We start from the raw sequence: 18,737 nt of genomic DNA, 5'->3' as shown, positions 1-18,737 counted from the left end.
TTGCGACAAGTCTAGTTTTGTTCATGATGTTTATTTTTAATCAAACGACAATACTTCAAAAATACTAGTACAATAAATAGTGCAAACAAGCCATGATAGCTTATAAGTTATAACAACACTGTTGAGATTGCGTTTGAGATTGAACATGCAAACTTTTCTATTTATCAAAGTAGAAACACATCTGAAATACAAATAACTGAATCTGATGAAATAGGTAAGGTCATGAGCCTCAGGGTACAAGTGAACATTAACTTTCGATCTCTAGTGTTGATCATGTCACTAGTAGGAGAGAAGCATCCCGTTTAACACCTCGTTAACTCATTTGTAGAAGTCAAAGTCTGTCTCAGGCTTCTTCACGTTGGTTTGGTAGCCCTTCTCGAAGTCCTTGGGGAGGATAACATACCGATTTTTGCGGACAGCATGCATGCCAGCTTCTTGGCAAATAGCGGAGATATCAGCAGCACTGATTTTATCAGGCCTGGAGACATAATCTTCCAAATCGACCTCGTCACTCAAGTTCATCTTAGCAGTACAGACTTGGAAAACAAGCCTCTTCTGCCTACGGTCTGGCAGAGGGAACTCAATTTTCCTGTCCAATCTTCCTGGACGCAACAGGGCAGGGTCTAGAGTGTCCGCCCGGTTGGTGGCCATGATAACCTTCACATTCACCGTCTGGTCAAACCCATCCATCTGATTGAGTAGCTCCATTAGAATACGCTGAACCTCTCGGTCAGCACCGGTCTGAGCATCGAATCGAGCAGTGGCTATGGCATCAACCTCGTCGATGAATATTATAGCAGGGGCATTCTCTCTAGCCAAGCGGAACACATCCCGAACCATCCTCGGGCCCTCCCCCAAGTACTTTTGCACAAACTCTGAACCAGCCACCCTGATGAAAGCAGCGCTGGTGTGACATGCCACGGCTTTCGCAAGCATCGTCTTGCCGGTGCCCGGAGGACCATAGAGCAGCACCCCTCTTGGAGGATCAATACCGATCTGCGTGTACAACTCGTGATGTGTCAGGGGCAGCTCGACGGCCTCGCGGATTTCTTGCTTCTGGATATCACATCCTCCGATATCCGAGTACAGGACGCTGGGCTTCTCCGATGGCCCGAGCAGCGAGACGCTGGAGTCCGCCTCGGGAGGCACCACGCCGACGAGCGCTTTGGAGTGGCGGTGCAGGGCGACCGACGCCGACGGCTTCAGCAGCTCGTGGTCGATGGTGCTGAGGATCGGCACGTAGTAGCTCCTGCCGGTGGTCGACCCCACGATGCCGTTGCTGCCGTCCACCATCTCCATGAACTGGCCGGTCACGAGGGGCGCGGCCTGGACCAGCTTCATCTCTTCCTGCGCGTGCAGCAGGTCGCGCATCAGGTGCTTCTGCTCGTCCTTCACGTACTCCTCCTGGATCGCGACGAACTCCATGCGACGCTGGAGCGATTGGAGGAGACCGTAGAGGTCGTCCTCGGCGGCGTAGGAAGGGCCAGAGGTGGCGGGGTAGGATGGCGGGGGCGCCGACGGGAGAGCTGCGGGAGCGGTGTGTGATACTGCTGCGGCCGACATTGCGGAGGGCTGGGTTTGCACTTTGCAGGCGGGCTCGGGTTTGGTGTTCGGGACTTCGGGTCCGTCGAGCGGACGTGCGTGGGAATATAACGCAACGCGATCCGGGCGAGACGGAAGAGGGGTCTCCTCATGATTCTTGTACTCCGTATTTGAGTCTTTTTCAGACAGAATCCGTATTTGGTTCTATTAAGAGTTCTATACTGAAAGGCGAAATCGGTCTGTACTAGAGGCTCTCCAGCGTGCCGACGCCGACCAAAAGTGATCGTTTGCGCTAGCAAGTATAATAGAATCTATCTCAAGGCCAGAGGCCCCACGCAAACTGGCCGGCCCATCCGTGAAAATCATTTAAGGTTTAAATTTTACGATTCTATAAGTTAAAGATCCTATGATTTGCGATTCTACCGCTATCGTGGTGTAATTGGGAGACCGTTTTATAGGATAGTTGGCCGTACTATAAAAAGGGCTCTCGTATAAATAACATAATCGTATCATATCATTCAGAGAGCTCAAACCTTTGCATCCTTGCATCAATTTTCTTGGCTCTTTTTTGGATTTTACCCATGTGGTGTTTTAGAGCTATTGATTATTCTCATGACAAGCTCTAGTTCATCGAAAATGAATTTCACATGAAATAGTTGTTGCGTTTTCGATATTAGAGTTTTTTCCGGTTCTTCGTATAGAGACGTTTCAATTCTAAATTTGTGGAAAAAAATACTACCTCACCCGTTCTTAATATTTTCACTCTTTGCGGGGTAAATTTTTTCATCCTCTTTCCAACAATATTGGGTTCACCTAAATCGGAGTTTCTTAATTTAACTTGTTGCGTTTTCCATATTAGAGGTTTTACTGGGTTGTCTCTTTTAGATAGGTTAAACCTTTCTCAATTTATTTTTATCCTCCTTTGCTGGAATATGATGGTTCTCTGCATGATCTTGTAGATCTTGTTGCTACCTTCGAAACGAGCCCAAGATCATCAAAATCGGACTCCGGATGCTCAAATTATGGCCGTTTCAATTTCAACTTTTTCTATATTTCCTAGGGCCGGAGACTCCAGTCTCGGGGTGGCCGGAGACTCCCCGCTGAACCCAGTTTTTTTTTTTTTTTTGGTTTCGAAGTGTGCCTTGCTCCCAATATGGGGGTCCAGAGTATCCGGCCCTCGAGAACGGAGTCCCAGGTCTAAAATGGCTGAAACGGTCATATTTCATGGGGGAGATCTATAAAAGCCCACTTCTTCCCCATGAGCCGTTGCTACTCTTTTTCTCTCTCCTCCATTATTGACCTTGAGTAGCTTGCTCCCTCTCACTCTAATCCCTCCATGATTCTTGCTCATATTTGAGGAAAAGAGAGAGGATATCTAGATCTATAATCCCACCAATCAAATTCCCCTCTTTGTGAGGGAATCTCTAGATCTAGTTCTTTGAGAGAAATTTGGTGTTTCTCCTCCTATTTGTTTTTCTTCTCTTATTTCTCCAATAGCTTTTGTAGCTTTGTTGAAATTTAAGAGATAAGGATTTGAGCATCTTTGTGGTGTTCTTACCAATTGATTTGGTGCATCGATTTGAGTTATGCACGGTGACTCGTGGATGTGAAAGTGAGAAGGTTGTTCCTCTTGGGGGTTCTTGGAACCCTAGACTTCTTTGTGGCTTTGTGGTGTTCTTGTGGCCTCCAATTATGTTGTGGAGATGTCTCAAGTTTGTATCTTTGTGGATTACTTGGGGTTTCCAATTAAGTTGTAGAGTTTCCTCAAGTGTGAGGCCTTTGTGGCGTTTTCTTGGGAGCCTCTAATTAAGTTGTGTAGTTTTCCCCAACCTTTGTGCGGGTTAGATGACCACCCTCAAGGTTCCATAGTGGATCGAGGACTTCCCTTTTGGTGCGAAGGCTCGAGGAGAACACGGTGCGGCCTTTGTGGCGTTTGGGGTGCCTTGTGCCTCCACACCGCTCCAACGGAGGGTAGCACTCGCAAGAGTGTGAACTTCGGGATATATCGTCATCTTCGCGTCACCTCGGTTATTCCTATACCCGAGCTCTTACCTTATGCACTTCACTTTGTGATAGCCTTCGTGCTTGATGTCTACGGGTGCTTCTATTCTTGTAGACAGTGTTGGGCCTCCAAGAGCAGAGGTTTGTAGAACAGCAGCAAATTTCCCTTAAGTGGATCACCCAAGGTTTATCGAACTCAGGGAGGAAGAGGTCAAAGATATCCCTCTCATGCAACCCTGCAACCACAAAGCAAGAAGTCTCTTGTGTCCCCAACACACCTAATAGGTGCACTAGTTCGGCGAAGAGATAGTGAAATACAAGTGGTATGAATGAATATGAGCAGTAGTAACGGCGCCGTACAAGTGCTTGTCGGCGTGCGATTGATGGTAGTAATATTGCAGAAGTAAAGATGCAGTAAAACAAGAAACAAGCAGCGATAGCAAGTATTTAGGAACAAGGCCTAGGGATCATACTTTCACTAGTGGACACTCTCAACATTGATCACATAACAGAATAAATAGATAGATGCTAGACTCTACACCCTCTTGTTGGATGATGAACACCACTAACCGTGTAGGATTACACGAACCCTCAATACCGGAGTTAACAAGCTCCACAATATTCAATGTTCATATTTAAATAACCTTAGAGTGCATAACAGATCAACATAACCAAACCAAGTACTAACATAGCATGCACACTCGTCACCTTCACACTACGAAAGGAGGAATAGATCACATCAATACTATCATAGCAATAGTTAACTTCATAATCTATAAGAGATCACAATCATAGCCTACGCCAAGTACTACACGATGCACACACTCGTCACCATTACACCGTGCGGGAGGAATAAACTACTTTAATAACATCACTAGAGTAGCACACAGTATAAATTGTGATACAAAACACATTGCAATCATAAAGAGATATAAATAAGCACTTCACTATGCCATTCATAACAGCGAATAAGTATTCTCGTGAAATATAGCCTAAGAGACCCACACGGTGCACACACTCGTCACCTTTACACACGTGGGACAAGGAGTCTCCGGAGATCACATAAGTAAAACCCACTTGACTAGCATAATGGCATCTAGATTACAAGCATCATCATATGAATCTCAATCATGTAAGGCAGCTCATGAGATTATTGTATTGAAGCACATAGGAGAGAGATTAACCACATAGCTACCGGTACAGCCCCGAGCCTCGATGGAGAACTACTCCCTCCTCATGGGAGACAGAGCAGCGTTGATGGAGATGACGGTGGTGTCGATGGAGAAGCCTTCCGGGGCACTTCCCCGTCCCGGCGGCGTGCCGGAACAGAGACTCATGTCCCCCGGATCTTGGCTTCGCGATGGCGGCGGCTCGGGAAGGTTTTCTCCGGTTTCGTCGAACGTGATAGGGTTTTCGCGACGGAGACCTTAAGTAGGCGGAAGGGCAAGGTCGGGTGGAGTCCTGGTGGGACCACACACTAGGCCGGCGCGGCCAGGGCTTGGGCCGCGCCGCCCTACTGTGTCCCCACCTCGTGGCCCCACTTCGTTTCCCCTTCGAACTTCTGGAAGCTTCGTGGAAAAATAGGACCCTGGGCGTTGATTTCGTCCAATTCCGAGAATATTTCCTTATTAGGATTTCTGGAACCAAAAACAGCAGGAAACAGGAACTGGCACTTCGGCATCTCGTCAATAGGTTAGTTCCGGAAAATGCATAAATATGACATAAAGTATGCATAAAACATGTAGATATCATCAATAATGTGGCATGGAACATAAGAAATTATCGATACGTCGGAGACGTATCAGTGCTTGAAGTTATATATCTTGCTATCACATAGTTGTTTGTCCTGCTTAGCATAAGTTATTGGTGCACATAGATGAACCCTAGTTTCATAAGTTTTGTGCTTGACAAATTAAACGCTAGTTTTATTTTGTATTTTTTCAAGCCATAATCGTAAAAGTTTTAAACCGCATATTCACCCCCTCTAGGCGGCATCCGTGTCCTTTCACGGAGGCCGTACGGTGGCTCCACCGGAGCGGCACTGCCGAGGATCCTTGTATCTGCAAGCACTCCAATGAGGCGCGACCATGCTTGTACAAGGTCCTTACCATTATCAACGTAATCCAACTCGAATGACACCACCTTGCTTAAAAACATCAGCGGATCTACAAAAACCTAACTTGATTCGAAAGCAGGATCACAGTTGCTATTGTACGGGGGACAATGGCGCTCGAGGTGATGCTGATAGTCCCTGCACAAATGCGGAAGTGGATGCTCTGTCACGACTAGCAACCGCCGATGCTGTCATGGATGTTGACCGAGGAGGGTGAACTGCGAGTGCCCCCTCCCCCCAACCCTGCTCGAGGAAGTGTATGCCATGACATTGGGACAAATCCAGGTGGAACCTCCATCTCCTGGCTTGAGTCATGTGCCCCTGCTGCGATGGCGGCCAACTGCTCGATGCGTAGCATTGTGGGGGCGTTGGACAACCCCATCGGTAGGACCGCCGATGGAACCTTCGTGGCCGCCACTGAACCCTTTGTGCTAGCGCACAGTCAGGTAGTGATTGGTGAAGGATGATTTAACACTGGCACCATGGCCGGGTTAATCGGCGCCCCGCCGCTTCGACGAGGCCATTGGCTTCCAACTCGTGAACCATCCACGCCATCGTTGCGGCATGCCAGGGAGAAATCCAGGTCAGCTTCCACATGGAGCAGAGAGCAGAGGCGATGACACGGACATCACCGTCTGTTGATGAGACATGAGGGAGGTGAGAGTAGAGAGAGATAGGGGTGGTGATTGGCAACTCAAGTGTGTGCAAAAGAGTTATTAAGCGTCTCCCACACTTCTCCGCGTGTGCAACCATTGCACGCGTCTTTACTGTTTTCCCCAAATGGGTCAGGCTCCATGAAAATTATTGATTCGTTCTTCCGTAAAAGATCCGATGGTGCTTTAAAACCCATGGATGCCATATCACGGAAGAAACCCAGGTAATCAAACAGCCTAAGAGCATCTCTAGACGCGACCCCCAAACCGTCCCCCAAAGGGATCCGACGGTGCTGGTTCGACGCGAGGGCGCACGTCGCCGGGAGGGACGACAAGTACGACGTCAGGTGGAAGGAGGTGCTCGCCAACCAGGGCGTCTAAATCGCCTTGCTGAAGGCAACCTCCGCGGCGAAGAAGAGGAACACCGACCTTGCGTTCCTGATCGGCGGTAACAACGGCAAGATGGACGAGGAGACAAGGGCTTGGTACGACGGCCATCTCCAAGACATCCTCCGACCTCCTCCGTCGAGTGCTTCCTCCTCTCCTTCGGCGTCCAGTCCCGCCACTGCGACTTCGGCGGCCAACGATGCATCGCCGCCCGACTCCGCGGCAGACAAGCTGCAGCTAGGAACTGCCAATGTCCCTATTATCCTCTGGTTTCTTTTAGATCGCATGTATGTGGCTGATCCGATCGCTAAACTATTGGGCGATGTTTTTGTGTAGCGGAAAGACGATTATTCAAAATTAACGTCGCAGTTGGGTGAATGCTGGGGATGGACTGGAAAACTGATACCCACTCCCTATTTTCATCGAATCCGGCGATAGTTACATCCCAAATTCGCAGTGGGCTCAAACGGCCGGAGGTGCTCTAATCAAACAGCCTAAATTCTGCTCACTAGGGCTAGAGGTGGAGCTACCAAACAGATCACACGAGCTAAAGCCAAATGCGTCCCCCTTATCATGTCCAAAATAAAAAAACGTCGCTTCTCTAATCTGGCTCTTGTCTTCCGCCGCCGCTGGATCGGCGACCCTTGCGTGCTCCAACGGCCGCGTCCCTCGGAACATAATCCCTGCAACAAAATCATCTTCTCTCTTCTCGCCAGCCTCCACCAGCGACACCGCCGAGATGGGCGGCGCCGACTGCAACAGCACGGATTTCGGCGCCGCCGCCTACTGGGACGCCCGCTACTCCTCCCCCTCCACCGGCGGCAAGGGCCGCGGCGGCTTCTTCGACTGGTACCAGGCCTACCCGGCTCTCCGGCCAATACTCCGCGCCTGCGTTCCCACCTCCTCCCGCGTCCTCATGCTCGGCTGCGGCAACTCCCGTACGTTTTCCTCCAGCTACATGTAATTTTTAGCTGCAAATTTGAAACCCTCGAAGCGTTCTGTGGTAGCTGTGTCTAGTTAATCCACTGTAATGTGCATTATTGGCTTAGAAGCTGGAACTTGCATGTTCAGTGTTGTCCGTGCATACAGTTCGATTTGGAACTGCAATGTTCAGTGCTGTCCGTGCACACCGTTCGATTTGGAAAAAAAAAAGGTGAAATTCCACAAAGGCATTGTTATCTAGGGCAATCTTGTGTGCGAATAATAAATTTTTGGATGCACTAGGAACATGTAAAATGTTTCGAAGTTGGATGGAATTATGAGGGGTGTGCAATGTTGTATGTCCAATATGTTGAATTTGCATACCTTTTCCATTTGCAGTATGAACTTGGTCATGCCCTTTGTAGGTGTCATGAGTGGAAAGTTTGTTCAATTCACTAGTGATGTGGTCTGTAGCACCACTGTCAACATACCAATTAGTGTCGCCATAAGAAGCAACATGGGCACCTTTGTGATCATTGGATGAATCATCATCATCATTGTCTGAATAACGCCACCAACATGTATTTGCACCATGGCCATACTTGTTGCAAATCTGACAAGTTGTATCTTGAAAGGGGGATGGTGTGCGGCCACGTCCTCGACCACAACCATGATTGAAAGAGGAATGACGACCTTGATCACGACCACCCATGCGATGATTGGGGCGTCCACGTTGCCTGTTCTGACCTCCACCAAAACCTTGGTGGCGAGAATTGCTACCTTGATTTCGAGTAGCTGAATTTCCCGATGAAGAGAAAGAGCCTGTACCTTGACCGCTTTCAGATAACATAGCCTGGCGATAATCATAGGCGCTGAGTTGAGAGCACAAATCACTGAGAGTAGTATTTAGATTAGCATTCACCGAGGCAACAAGAGAATTATATTCTCCATCTAGACCATTTAGAATATATTCCTTGAGCTCCTCTTCATCAATAGCACGACCTGCAGCAGAAAGTTCCGAGGCAAAGCCTCGCATCTTCGAGATGAATTTGGTGGCAGAGAGGCCATGTTTCTTAGTATTTGCAAGAGCACCACGAATCATTGAGATTCTGGCCTTGGAGTGTGCGGAGTATAGATCTCCAACAGCAGCCCAAACTTCAGCTGCATGTTCCAGCGCATATACATGTGCAAGAACATCATGGGACATGGATTTCACTAACCAGCCAAGTACTTGTTGATCACGAGATGTCCAGCTAACATAGGCTGGATTTGGCACTGTTTACCTGATGTTTTCTGCTTCAACCTCCAACCTCCAGAGTCCTGGGCGAGCACGCGTCGGATCCGTCGAGAAGATCCATGACCATCGCGCCGCGGAGGGCAGGAAGAACCTGCGCCATCCAGAAGAAATAGTTTTCTTGAGTTAGCTTCTCCGTGGGCGGAGCGCCAAGGGTGGCCGCGAGTGACGGCGTCGTTGATGAGGACGCCATGGGAGAGCAGGGAGGGAAGGCAGGGTTTTCTGGTGTTTCTCTTGGCCGATCGCTGGCGATCGGAATTTGGATCGGTATGCGGCAAGGCTAGGAGAGGAAGAGCTAGCTCGATACCATGAAAGATTGCTGCACTAGCCAATTGAACCAAAAGTCCCAACTGGTGGAAAGAGACTAGGCAGTGTATTTATATTCAACACAGTGCTCCCATGACCAAGCCCCTGATACATCTGTTCTGTGAATTTTATCATGATTGCTAACCATGCGTTACTTGCTTCACCTTTGTGCGAGATTTACCTTTGGAGATAACCTATTATAGCTCTGTTGTTAAAATTTATCGTTTATAGCAATGTAAAATACAATTTTTTCTTGACGCTGGCCTGTTTCTGTTTTGGGCAGTTCTGTCGGAGGATATGGCAAAGGATGGTTACGAGGACATAGTAAACATGGACATCTCCTCCGTTGTTATCGAGCAGATGAAGGAGAAACACATGGATATTCCACAGCTTACATGTACCGTTTTGCCGACAACTCCAGTCTCATAGTGTATGACTTATGGTCCTTGTATGCGGTCTATTTACATGGGTGTTTTATGTTATGCTTGAAGATATGCAGATGGATGTCAGGGATATGAGTCTCTTTGCAGATGGATCGTTTGATTGCGTCATTGACAAAGGTATATGCCTTAAGCTTCAAAATGTTTATCCAAAGGACTTGATATGATTTTTTTTCTTTGCCACCTATTTACCATTCTACCAAATGTTTTTTGTAGGGACCTTGGATGCTATGATGGTAAGCACTTGTTACTCAGTAAACTGCATTTCAATATTCTGATTAGGCATGAAATGATTCCATGGTACCCATTTTCTTTTTTACATAATCTAGTGTGGCGATGATGCCCCTCACGGTGCTTCAAGAATGCTAGCAGAAGTGGCAAGGTAAAAAAGTTTATTCGCTGTTTGCATTTGGTGTGATCCTAACTGATGAACCCAGTTGTTTTAATTAAATAAAATTGCCCTGCCTTTTCAGGATTACGAGACCTGGTGGAATTTATATGTTGGTACATCCTCTAATCCTAAAAGATACTCGAACGACAGAATATTTCATGGTTTCACGAAGAGATAACTTTCTTTGACAGATAACATATGGTGCTCCTAAGGAACGTCTCACAATTTTGAATCAAGCCCGATGCCGTTGGAATGTTGAGCTATACATTATGCGTAAGTTTGAAATACCCTCTCTTCACTCTGAAGGGGCACCCGACCCAAGTATACTGTTTCTACCTTGTTAGCTATCACTCTGTTATAACATGTTTATGTGCATGAGATATTTGCTTCATCCTTTGGGAACTACGGATTCAAATCCGTGAAAGATTGCTTCCATTACTTCCCAATTCTCATGAGATGCCCAAAACTACAATAGAAATCTGAATAATGATTGCTAAAGACTGATTGTAACCCACATCATTACTGGAAAATCTGGGGAGAAGATAAATTAGCGCCATTTATGTCGGGAATACATATTATATGGCCCGCTCTGTTTGCAATTTTTTTTTTGGATCTAACATCTAGGTTTTCATATTGTTGTACTTGTGATTTGGGAACACATGCCAGTAATTAGTTGTGCCTCTTTCAATGGCCAAAGACCAAAATACTGTTGGTTGATGGTAAGCCAGTGCCTCAGTAGCGACTGTGTTTGATATAATGACGGTGGCAATTGCGACTTAAAAAGCCTGCCTGGGCTTTGCTTTGCGCCATCGACCACCCTGCGTCATTATACAATGGTATTTTGGTCATTTTTCTACCCTATTGAATGACATTGGACACTGGTGGCATATGCAACACAACATGCAGACTAAACTTGGCAGGTCCAACATTCTGCAAACTCAGAGTGAAATGCACCATATTTCCCAATTTATTTTCTTCTATAGAGATTAATATTGTATCTTTTCTATCTGCTAGCAGCCACACCTGAATACCAGTTGAAACGGAGCAATGGCGCTTCACACGCTTCCATGGAGAAAGTTAAACTGACAGTGGATGGCCAACTGCCGCCTGACTATGTTTTTAAGGATCCAGAGTCAAATTTCGTTTATGTTAGTTACAAGTCAGATACAGCGAGTGAAAATAATTCCATAGTTGGTGGTCAAGGGGAAACCACGACTTCAGAATAATTTGTTTTTCGTCCTTGGATTGCATGGTAGTTATGAAAATGCACTCTTTTGTGCCATTCTGAGCGTGATTGATAGTATATGGTTCATTGCCTGTTGTTGTGGAAATTGGAAAATTTATGAAACAGTTCTGATTTGTTTGTATCTGCCATTAATTAGAAGTAATCCTGCCTAGTTTTATTCAGTTTGCTCAGAGTGAATAAACTTCATTTCTGTGCAAGCGGTTAATATTATGTTTACATTTGCTTTCAGCCAACGTGCATCTCATGCTATAAAAGAGTGAAGGTTCTTCTTGCACTGGACTCTCCCTGACTCAGTCTTGGATCATCTCCAGAATTTTGACAGAGCCATGCATTTGAAGCTCCTAAAGCTCATCGTCATCGTGGCCACCGGGGAACCTCTGGTGCACGGCCGATACGACAGGGTAGCACACGTCCACCAGCTCCCTGAGATTCTCCTCATAGTCCTCCTTCCCGGCGACCGGGTTGATGTCGAACCATCTCCTCGCTTTCGTCACCGCCGCCTGGACCGCTGCCTCCTCCTCAGGCTCCATCTTTCCGTCGACCACGTCCATGACGCTGCGCACGTACGCCTGCAGCTCGTCTCGAGCTAGCAGCGCCTCCCACTCGCGGGCCATCCGGTGGATATCCTCCGGACTCAGCCGGCCACTGCGGTCGATGATGGCGCTCTCCGACTTGCCGGACCTCTTGTCCGCCGCCTCCACCCGGAGCTCGCCGTACTCGTCCACCTCCAAAGTCACCTCGATATCCCGCCTGCCCCAGTTCCATATACTGCATCGCATCGCGTTCGCATCACATCAGAAAAACTGATCGAAACGCACCATCACATCACAGACTCAGCCATACGCATAGGCAGAGATAGTATACCTTGCGGCTGGGATGCCGGAGAGCTCGAGCTGGCCGAGGAATCTACAGTCCTTAGTCTCAGTGCGCTCGCCCTGAAACACCTTGATGGTGACGGTGGACCGCTTGTCCCAGAACGTGGTGAGGACGTGCGTCTTCTTCGTCGGCAAGGTCGGGTTCCTCGGGATCAGCCGCATCATCTTGCCATCCTCCGTTTCGATGCCAACCGAAAGCACATCATAGTACCCTGCATCATCCCAAATTTCCAAGTCGTTCAGTTCCTCCCCATCTCGTATCATCATCATAACGAAAATACTAGTAGAGTAGTAGTTAACGATCCAGGGCAAAAAGAAGCACGTACGATTCATCTGCGGCTCCTCCTCAAGGCCGTATCGCGTCAAGTAGCTTCCCTGGACGGCGGCGCCATAGGCCATGGCCTCGTCGGGGTCGATCCCGCTGAGAGGCTCCTTGCCGTCGAAGTAATCCCTGACCAGCTGCTGCACCTTGGGGATCCTCGTGCTGCCTCCGGCGAGGATGATCTCGTCGATCTCGCGCTTGTCCAGCCCGGCATCCGCCACGGCCTTCTCCACCTGCGCCATTGCCTTTAGGAAGAGGTCTTCGTTGAGCTCCTCGAACTGCGCCCTCGTGAGCGGCTCCGACAAGTCCACGCCGTCGAACAGCGCCTCGACCTCAACGCGCGCCTCGGGCTGGTCGCTCAGCGCCCGCTTGGCCCGCTCGCACTCCCGGCGCAGCCTCTGCATCGCGCGGCTGTCGCCGGTGATGTCCCGGCCGTGCTTCTGCTTGATCACCTCGACAAAGTGGTCCGCGAGACCGCGACGCGTTGGTCAAAGTCCTGGCCGCCGAGTCTGGAGTCGCCGCTGATGGAGAGGACCTCCAAGACACCATCCTCTACTGTCATCACGGTGACGTCAAATGTACCGCCGCCCAGATCGAACACCAGAATCTTCTTGTCGTAGCGCCTGTCGAGGAGGCCGTAGGCGATGGCGGCAGCGTAGGGGTCGTTTAGTATGCGTAGGACCTCAAGCCCGGCCATAACGCCGGCGTCCTTGGTAGCCTGCCGCTGCGCATCTTTGTAGTAGGCCGGGACGGTGATCAGCGCCTTCGTCACGTTCATGCCTAGGAAGGCCTCCGCCGTGCCCTTCAGCTTGGCGAGCACGTCGGCGGCAATCTCCTCGGGGCTGAGCACGAGAGCGTCGCTGCCGCCGTCTCCCGCCTCAACCCGCACGTGCGGTCTCCCGTCCTCATCCACGACGGCGTACGGCAGGAGCTCTATTTCCCGTTGCACGTCCGCGTCGCTGTACCGCCGTCCCAGCAGGCGCTTGGCGGCGCCATAGATGGTGTTGGCGGCCTCGCCGACGAACCCGTTGCCGCCGTCCGTGAAGGCGACCTGCGATGGGGTGGCCCGGTTGCCATGCTCGTCGGGGACGATCTCGACACGGCCGTTCCGGTAGACGGCGACGCGGGAATAGGTCGTACCGAGATCGATGCCGATCACGTCGCTGTTCTTGCTGCGGCGCGGTGGGCCGGGGTCGAAGAACGACGCCGTAAGGTTTACGGATCCGACGAGCACAAGACAGAGCAGCAACGCGGCGGCACGAGACATCGTCATCTTCTTCGCTCGATTGATGGACACGCCGGGTAGCTGCGTCTGCGTCTGCGTCAATGTACACAGCAGGTAGTAGTCAGGTACAAACCCGATTAGGCAAGTTTTGGGTGTTCAATCCAATCGATGAGGAACGCGTGGTCTGAGTAATCTTAACCGTCGATGGCCCTGACTCATTGGGAGATGTGATAATGAGTTGGCCTTCCAAATATGTAAACCGATACCAACTGAACTTTTTTTCAGATGAAAAGGCTCTGCAGCCTTGCTTTTTTTTGTGTGTGATATGACCTTGCTTTATATTGAAAGTAAGGTGTTTTTGTTATAGCATCCAACCCTACCGGAAACAAACCCATAAGCACGGAGTTTCAAACAAAACCCTACCTTGCTTTATATTGAAAGTCACTGTTGCACCTCTCTACACCCCTTAAGCCTTATTTAGTACTAGAGTTTTCATGGGGATTAATGCGGAACTAAGGATAATACTCTAGAGTACTGAGTGGTCCCCTACCGTCATCCAATTCCCACAAAACTCCATCCCAATCTACCAGGTAAGGGTAGAGTATTGAGGATTGAGAAAAACACACTAAGATTTAGGAAAAAATATGGATAAACGGGGATTAAACTCGCTCAATAATCTAGTACCAAACATGTTTTTAGAAATAAGTTGGGATTTAAAATTTGGTGGGGATTATCCCTACTATGCCTACAAAAACTCTAGTACCAAACATGGCCTTACCGAACAAATTAAGATATCAAAAGAGAATATCCGCAAATGCAAAGGTCTAAGAACCAACAATGGCCAAAGCTAGGAAAAAACTGCTCCCAAACCCTTCTCTCATTCTCTTTCACCTGAAAGATCTTCTTGCACCCCTTGTCCAAAAAAGAAGTGTTCTTGCACCCTTGGTTTGTCAATTCCAAACAAACCTCCAAAATAGATTAAAAAAATGATAGATTTCTGACAGAAAAAGAAACACAAACAATATTCAGCACATTAGCAAAGCATTACAATTGTTCAAACTGATGAGAAAGGGCGTCCACTCTGGTATTGTTCATCGAGAGATGCATCTTCTTTCCAGGGCTCAAACTGCTATCTCCATTAATGGGGAGGTTGGTCCCTTCTTTACGAACAAGTGGGGAGTGAGGCAAGGTGATCCTATCTCCCATCTTTTGTTTGATTTCATGGCTGACGGTTTGGCTGCAATGCTAGATGCAAGTCGCGCAGCCGGACACATCCATGGGGTCATTCCCCATCACATCCGGAGGAATATCTCATCTGCAGTATGCATATGATACTATAATCCTTATTCATGATGTTAGATATGAGGTTATTAACCTTAAGTTCCTCCTCCTGTGTTATGAAATTCTTTCAAGGTTGAAAATGAACATTCTTAAAAACTAGGTGATAGTGATGGTTGTGTCCCAACAGGAGCAAGCTAGTGTAGCTAACATCCTAAAATATCGCAAAAAAAACTACCATCCTAAAATGTGCCATTGGTGTGTTCCCCTACATGTACCTTGGCTTCCCCATATCTAACTACCGCCTAACAACGATTGATTGGGAACCCCTGGCTAACACTGTCGGTTGTACAGTTGACCCTGGAAGGCATGTTCATGTCTTCAGGTGCTAGGCTAACCCTGACTAACGCCTCCTTGTTCTGCCTTCCAATCCTTGTGATGGGACTTTCTCCTAGAAGATGGGACCCATGTTGTGTTGACAAACATCTTGTGCGCTTCTTTTTGTTAGAAGCGGACGGATGAACACCGGTGATCACATGGGTACGTGAGCACGCGGTTTCTATCCGACACGTGTCTAACGCTGTTTGTCTTGCCGTTAGTGCGTAATCATTAGGTGGGAACGAGACTATGATCGTAAAATAAAGCGGTCTGCTTCTTATCCCCTTTCCTCTTCCACGGACGCACACGGGACCATCCACGCGCACCATCATCCCCACTGTCCTACGCCGGCAACACTTGAGCTAGCTGACTGGAATTGGAGAGCCTCTCTGCGTTGCGGGCTCGCCGGCCGCTCCGTCGTCCGCGTCGTTCAGCTCGTGTGGCCGGTGGACTGCCCAATCTCTCTCCCAGCTCCATCCTATCCATCCACAGGAAATACGGATACAATCAAAAGACTCTTTTCCGATACATCGAGCGAATCCCAGGAAACAACTATACATAGGATTCGGCGTACATGAAAGAAATTGCAACGAATTGCAAGAAATTGCAACGAAATTGCAACGAATCTGGGAGCAATCTCCGTCGTCCCGGAGGATTCCATCAGCAGCTATATCCAGAGATTGGGCCGGAGGATTTCATCGGCAGCTCTATCCCCGCTAGTCCGCTGGCTCCGATTCAACGATGAGGACCGCCTCCCTCTCAGGAGAACAGGTGCCTCGCCAATGCCTGGCAGCGCCGCCATGGCTCGCCGCCTGCACAATCCTCCCCAACCCATCAGAGACGAGCAATCCCCTCTTGGAAGCGGCGTTCGCCTGGACGATGTGGCTCGGATTTGAGCCTTGGAGGAGCGAAGGGAACTGCTGGCGTAGCTCGCGCCGCGTCCAGGCCATGCAGCGATTGGAACGCTGCGATTTGGAGAGGATGCCGAGGTCGTCGGGCGGTCGGGGTGCGAGCTGCATCTTGTAGCCGCCGGTGTTGAGGGCGTCGCGTGGCCGGGCCGCGAGCAACTGCCGGCGTCGATGGCGTCGTGATGCAGCTGGTGGCGGCGGCATAGTCGGCTCGACGAAGGGCGGCGCTGAGGATCTCGAGGCCCCATCGCCGGCCCCGGGCGACCTCGGTAGCAGCGGAAGCGGAAGTGGATCGTGGGGTAGTGGGGTGGAAGTCGATTTACTGTTTCTGGAGGAGAATACCGATGGCGAAGGGTGAGCTCGCTGGCAGGAGGTAGAGGATCCGTTTGCAGCGATTAGAGGATCCGAGTGCTAGAGGACAACGAGGACGGGCCGGCTTTTTAGGCAGAAAAGCAATTCACGCCGTGTAGTCTCCGTGAGACAGAAAACGAATCTCAAAGCTGATCCAACGATACTTAGACCGTGCTCACGTACCCCCCTGAACACCAAATCCACTCTCTAGAAGCGGAAATACCATATAGTTAGTTGGGAGGAGGTTTGTCGACCCAAGGAGCAATTGTTGGAGATATGCCCAAGAGGTAATAATAAAATAGTTATTATTATATATTTGTGTTTATGATAAATGTTTGCATCCCATGCTATAATTGTATTTACCGAAAATATTAATACTTGTGTGTTTTGTAAACATAAAAGAGTCCCTAGTAAGCCTCTTGTTAAACTAGCTTGTTGATTAATAGATGATCATAGTTTCATGATCATGAACATTGGATGTTATTAATAACAAGATCATATCATTAGGTAAATGATGTGATGAACATACACCCATAGTAAGCGTATCATATGATCAAGTCATTAATTCCATTTTGCTTCAAGCTTTAAGATACATAGTAACATAATCATTCGACCATGAGATCATGTTAATCACCTAAACCGGATGGATGCTTTGATGATATCAAACACTACTTCGTAAATGAGTAGTTATAAAGGTGGCATTAAGTGTTCGGAAAGTATAGGTTGAAGCGTGTGGATCAGTAGTGGGATTTGTGCATCCAAATGACGGATAGATATACTCTGGACCCTCTCGGTGGAATATCATCCAACTAGCTTGCAAGCATGTGACTGGCTGATGAGTGCAGAGCACACCGTTAGGGAAACCCAAGAGGAAGGTATGATGAGCACAGTAGCAAGTTTTTCCTCAGTAAGAAACCAAGGTTTAATCGACCAGTGGGAGAAAGAAATCACTTCTGAAGGTGTTGCTAGCTGACTTTTGGCAGGGCGCACTACCGGCGTCAGCAGCAACGTGGAACCTGCACACAACACAATCAAAATACTTTTCCCCAACTTACAGTGAGGTTTTCAATCTCACCAGTTTTGCTGAAAATAAAGGATTAACTGTATAGTATGGAAAGAGATGTTTGTTTGCAGTGGAATTAAAGAGAACAGTGCCTGCAGTAAGTAAACAAAATAGTGTTTGCAGTAGATGAATTAATCAGTGTAAAATAAAGGACCGGGGTCCATAGTTCACTAGAGGTGTCTCTCCATAAAAATAAATAACATGTTGGGTGAATAAATTATAGCTGGGCAATTGATAGAATAAATATCATACATGACACGATGATTACTATGTGATTCATTTGGGTATTACAATATGATACATATACCGTAATCCAACTGCGTTTATGACTAATAATCCACCTTCCGGTTAGCGTCAGCACCCCTTTTAGTATTAGGTTGCAAGCAACAGATTCGCATTAAGAAAAGTGTGTAAAGTAAACAATATAATTATCCTTAGACAAAGCATTGTTGTTTTCTCCCTAGTAGCAACAACACATCTACAACCTTAGAAGTTATTGTCACTCTCCGAGATTACTAGAGGCATGGACCCACTATCAAACATAAATACTCCCTCTTGAAGTCACAAGCACATACTTGGCTAGAGCATCTACTAGCAACGGAGAGCATGCAAGATAACAAATAACATATGACAAGTATATAATCAATCTCAACCATAGTATTCAATATTCATCGGATCCCAGGAAACACAACATGTAGCATTACATAAATATGATCTTGATCATGATAGGTAGCTCACGAGATCTAAACATGAAGCATAAATTGGAGAAGACAACCATCTAGCTACTGCTATGGACCCGTAGTCCAGAGATGAACTACTCACGCATCACTTCGGAGGCGGGCATGGCGATGTAGAGGCCTCCGGTAATGATCTCTCTCTCCGACAGGGTGCCAGGAAGAGGTTCAGAACCCTCCCGAGCTAGGGTCGGCGATGGTGGCCGCGACAGAACTTTTCATGGATGGCGGCTTGGGGCTTTAGGTTTTTCCCGATCAGATGAATAAATAGGCGGAAGGGCGGGGTCGGTGGGCGCCCGAGGGGCCCAC

General features: G+C 48.3%; 2 protein-coding genes and 1 pseudogene across 6 annotated transcripts; 1 reads left to right on the top strand and 2 right to left on the bottom strand.

The window, feature by feature from the left end:
- Nucleotides 1–318: 318 nt before the first annotated feature.
- On the bottom strand, nt 319–1,563 carry LOC124705469 (26S proteasome regulatory subunit 6B homolog). Its single transcript, XM_047237184.1, has one exon. It carries the CDS (start codon nt 1,561–1,563, stop codon nt 319–321), a length of 1,245 nt encoding a protein of 414 aa, XP_047093140.1.
- Nucleotides 1,564–7,343: 5,780 nt separating this feature from the next.
- Nucleotides 7,344–11,365, top strand: LOC124706672 (EEF1A lysine methyltransferase 4-like). 5 transcript variants are annotated; one of them, XR_007004524.1, is made up of 8 exons: nt 7,344–7,634; nt 9,501–9,614; nt 9,709–9,777; nt 9,874–9,893; nt 9,987–10,039; nt 10,131–10,157; nt 10,240–10,321; nt 11,063–11,094. XR_007004524.1 is itself a non-coding variant. In XM_047238345.1 (8 exons), exons 1-8 carry the CDS (start codon nt 7,436–7,438, stop codon nt 11,272–11,274), a joined length of 777 nt encoding a protein of 258 aa, XP_047094301.1. In that variant the 5' UTR covers nt 7,366–7,435; the 3' UTR covers nt 11,275–11,365. The 5 variants fall into 5 exon arrangements, 3 of the variants coding, with proteins under 3 accessions (XP_047094302.1, XP_047094301.1, XP_047094300.1); XR_007004523.1 differs by having other exon boundaries at nt 7,357–7,634; nt 10,131–10,161; nt 10,240–10,968; nt 11,066–11,268; XM_047238345.1 differs by having other exon boundaries at nt 7,366–7,634; nt 10,131–10,161; nt 11,066–11,365.
- Nucleotides 11,366–11,635: 270 nt separating this feature from the next.
- LOC124647929 lies at nt 11,636–16,484 on the bottom strand (annotated as a pseudogene).
- Between the last annotated feature and the right edge of the window lie 2,253 nt (nt 16,485–18,737).

This window comes from Lolium rigidum, chromosome 4, assembly GCF_022539505.1.
Source record: "Lolium rigidum isolate FL_2022 chromosome 4, APGP_CSIRO_Lrig_0.1, whole genome shotgun sequence".
In the NCBI taxonomy this organism is placed as follows: Eukaryota; Viridiplantae; Streptophyta; class Magnoliopsida; order Poales; family Poaceae; genus Lolium; species Lolium rigidum.
The sequence above is the reverse complement of the archived record's forward strand: the minus strand, read 5'-3'. Positions and strand labels throughout refer to the sequence as shown.

Bases quoted from the DNA above. Each gene is read 5' to 3' on its own strand.
- LOC124706672 (XM_047238344.1), top strand. From the start codon at position 7,436: ATGGGCGGCGCCGACTGCAACAGCACGGATTTCGGCGCCGCCGCCTAC. The intron at 7,635-9,500 runs GTACGTTTTCCT...TGTTTTGGGCAG, and splicing joins GCTCGGCTGCGGCAACTCCC to TTCTGTCGGAGGATATGGCA. The intron at 9,615-9,708 runs GTACCGTTTTGC...TTATGCTTGAAG, and splicing joins GGATATTCCACAGCTTACAT to ATATGCAGATGGATGTCAGG.
- LOC124705469 (XM_047237184.1), bottom strand. From the start codon at position 1,563: ATGTCGGCCGCAGCAGTATCACACACCGCTCCCGCAGCTCTCCCGTCG.